The sequence below is a fragment of the Bison bison genome, unplaced genomic scaffold (assembly GCF_000754665.1).
Source record: "Bison bison bison isolate TAMUID 2011002044 unplaced genomic scaffold, Bison_UMD1.0 scf7180017864471, whole genome shotgun sequence".
Taxonomy (NCBI): Eukaryota; Metazoa; Chordata; class Mammalia; order Artiodactyla; family Bovidae; genus Bison; species Bison bison.
The window spans coordinates 41,644,296-41,647,739 of record NW_011495032.1 but is presented as its reverse complement, the minus strand read 5'-3'; the positions used below and the strand labels follow the sequence as shown (position 1 = coordinate 41,647,739).

General features: G+C 61.1%; 1 protein-coding gene across 1 annotated transcript in view; it reads right to left on the bottom strand.

Annotated features, from left to right (window-relative positions):
- Positions 1-2,762, bottom strand: part of LOC105003867 (striated muscle-specific serine/threonine-protein kinase-like) — an 8,619-nt gene extending 5,857 nt beyond the window's left edge. Inside the window, exons 1-3 of the mRNA XM_010861300.1 lie at positions 2,133-2,762; positions 1,054-1,143; positions 635-971 (exon numbers count right to left, since the gene is read on the bottom strand). Of these exons, the coding sequence (XP_010859602.1) occupies positions 635-971; positions 1,054-1,143; positions 2,133-2,199 (494 nt within the window). The 5' untranslated portion in view covers positions 2,200-2,762. The remainder of the gene's footprint in view (positions 1-634; positions 972-1,053; positions 1,144-2,132) is intronic.
- Between the last annotated feature and the right edge of the window lie 682 nt (positions 2,763-3,444).

Here is a 3,444-nt window from a genome sequence, read left to right as displayed (position 1 = left end):
GCCCCAGCCCCCTGCGGCCCACACACTTCACATCCCCCTGCTCTCCCAGGCCCCTGGCCCCAACAACCCCCTGACCACCTCGCTCTCTTCTGTCTCCTGGTTGTGCTCTCGCTCGCTCCCTCCTGCTCTCCCGGGAGCTGCCGTGCAGAAAGGTTCCGTTCCTCCCAGAAAAAGGCCCACATGGGAACAGGAATGTGCAGAGATGAAAAGGCAGCAGCTGCTGAGACAGCAGGCACGGAGGGGGCCCCTGATAGGGGGGGGAGTGGGGATCCTGGGGACAACTGGAGCCTGAATGGGCGAGGCAGGAGAGGGCCCCCGGGAGAGTGGAGATCTTGCAGGAGACAAGGAAGGGAGATAGGGGTCCACGAGACCATGGAGATGGCACAGTGAGCCAGGACAGGTGGGAGCAGGAGCATGTGGGTGGTGATGGAACAGGAGGAGGATGGAGCTGTGTAGGAAGACAGAGTGGGCAGCTGGGGCAGGAGAGGAAGCAATGGTGGGGGGGTGGAGAAGTGCACAGAGGGATGGATGGTGCAGGGGACATGGGGTGTGGAGGCTAATGGACGGTGAGGGGCAGTGCGGGACGGCATGGTGAGGTGGGACAGTGAAGGGCCCAGGTAAGGCCGTTACTTACACGTGGATCGAGAGCGCCCGTCCTCTGTACAGGCTGAATGCGCTGCCGTACAGGTCACTGGCCACCGAAAGGCTATCCTCTGACCCCCAGCTTGCGCCCACCAGATTAGCTCGAGACGCCCGTACGAGCGGCTCCACCCCCAGGTGCCGTGGCCCGGCCCCGGTTGCCTGTGCTTGCCTTGGGCTGCCCGGGAGGCGGCGGGTGCCAGCCCTGCTGCCCGCTTCCTGCTCCAGGACCGTCTGCCCGCTGCCCCACCAGCTCACTTGCTCCTCTGAGGTGCCTGTCATGGAGGTCGGGGGCGTGTCCAGGGAGGTGCCCACCAGGGTATCAGAGCCCCCTAGAGAGAGGAACACAGTGAAGCCAGGCACCTTTGGAGGGAAGGCCACCTGCTGGCTCTGTGTGCACCCCAGAGAGCTCACCCGTGGGGGTGCTGAAGGCCCCATCATCCCGAAGCTCCAGGCGCTGGGTCCCCTGCCCGTCGCTGATGTCATCCTCGCCTGTCTCCGAGTCTGGAGGAGAAAGGGTCTGTGTGGGCAGGGCTCTCCCTCCCCCTGACTCTGACTCTTCCCTCCTGCCTCCCCCGCAGCAGGCTCCACATCGCCATCAGGACTTCCATCATCTATCCTTTCTCGCCTTAGCTCCCCACATCCCGCTGCCCATCCTGGGAGCCTCGGGGTCACCCCTCCCATGCCGGTCCTCTGGCTCCTCACCCCTGCCTCCGTGGTAGTGCCCTCAAAGCTACCTGCAGTCCCCCCACCCGGCCACTTGATGGACTGCAGGGCTGTAGCCCCTCCCCCTCCTCTCCGCCAGTGATAACTTAAGTTCCCACACAGCCCCCCAAATAACAAGATCCTATGTTTCAAGGCTCTAAAGTCTGGGTTCCGGTACCCAGGAACAAAGGGGAGTCACCTCAGAGTCGTACTGTCAGGGCACTCGACCAACCGCAGGGCCAGCCTGTCCTCCACCCCAAACCAGCCGGAACACATCAGGGTGCAGCTGAGGCAGGGTGAGGAGAGGCCGGGGTTGGGCAGGGAAGCAGGGGAGTGGAGGGCCAGGGCAGGAGCCAGTTTCCTACCGTAACTTTGCTTTCTGCAGGAGCGGAAAACTTCGCTTCCATAGGAGCAGCAGGAAAGAGACATGGACAGACTGTTATCAGAGCGTTTGTGGGGTAGGGCATGATGGACAGGCAGGACAGAGGGGCCATCAGGGTACCCGGTGCCCAAAGATGCCCTGTGGGGATGGGAGTTGGGGGAGGGAGACACCTGGGATGAGCAAAGCACCTCTCATTCGCTGACTGCCTGCCGGCCCCAGTGGGCCCAGCACTGGGGAGCCAGTGTGCTTTGGGAGATTCTTCCAATGACCCCAGTGATTCTGCACCTTTGCACTTTCACTGGTGCTCCCACTGGCCACACACACACACACATACGTACACACACATACACCCACTTGTACTCAGCCCAGCCACAGACCCAGGCCCCCCATTAGGGGTCAGGCCCACCTTCTGGTACAATATCTGCATTGTGCTTTGACCTCTCCAAAGAACCTCTCCATCTGTTTGGCATCATGACGTGACCTGCACCCTCTTCCCAAACCCTCTCTGCTACTGCTGAATGGTCCTCAAAAATGTGGTCAGGCTAGGAGCAAAGTTTCTTCGGCATGTTTCTTTTAACTTTCTCGGATTCTATCAGGTTCTGTGCCTCAGTTTCTCCCTGAGTGCCATGACAAGCAGGAGCCACGTGCTGGTTGTAGAAGCATGGCACTTAACTCATCCCCACCTGGCCCACAGATGAAGAATAATAAGTCCGGGACCCATGAGGGGGTGTGCCAGCTAACCCCAACCCCTATTGCTAGGTCCTTTCTCAGCTGCAAGGGGCTTTCTTGGGTGGGTGGGTAGGTGGTTAAGCAGTTAGGTGGGTGGGGGAATATGGGGGTTCTGTATCTCATGGGCCGTCTTCAGGCCTGGGTGCCTCATGAAGGGACATGGACCAAGAGGAGGAGTGTGCACGGGCTAGAGCAGGCAGCTCACGGTCCACGCACCATGGGTGAGTCGGCCAAAGGCCCGGCGGGAGTGGCCGGTTTTCTGAAAGAGAAAAGCCAGAATGAGGAGTTGAGGGGAAGGCTCGCTCCTGATGCTCCGACCTCCCTATACCTCTCGTCCAAAGCTCTGTATCAATCAGAAACTCGGCCCAGGGGCCACTGGGGGCAGAGCAAGCGGAAGGGACCCCGGCAGCTAGCTTCCCCTAAAGGGAATAAATATCTCCAGTTTTCCTTGCTTGTCAGCCCTCCCCCTGGAGCTCCGGCGAGGCTCTGGGGAGGAGCTGGGGAGGAAGAAGGGTGGACTAAGGGTCAAACGCTGGTCAGAGGACTGGGGACCTGAGCGACACTCTCAGAGATAGGCTGACTGATGTGAAGGAAGAAATTTGGTGGGGGTGGGGGGCATGCTTGGATGACTGGGAGATGGAAGGACAAGGACACAGATTCCTAGTGGGGCGGGGGGGGAGGGGGAGGACAGACACCCCTGAGATAGGTGTCAAGAGGGCAGGAGGGTGATGCGGGGGCAGAGGGCAAGGTCCTCCAAAGGACGGGAGCCTCAGGAAAGCAAGAAGGAGGCCCGGGTCCACGGACGACAGGGCAGGGCTAGTGGAATGCACTGAGCTCAGCGCGGATCCCTGCGCCGTTGCTTCCAGGAGCCCCGGAAGATGGAAGGCACCGGAGTAGGGGGCTGGGGAGAGCCAGCCAGGGGCACGAGAGGGGTTGGACAGAGGCAAGAGGTGGTACAGAAGCCCGTGGGCGCTCCACGCCGAGGGTGG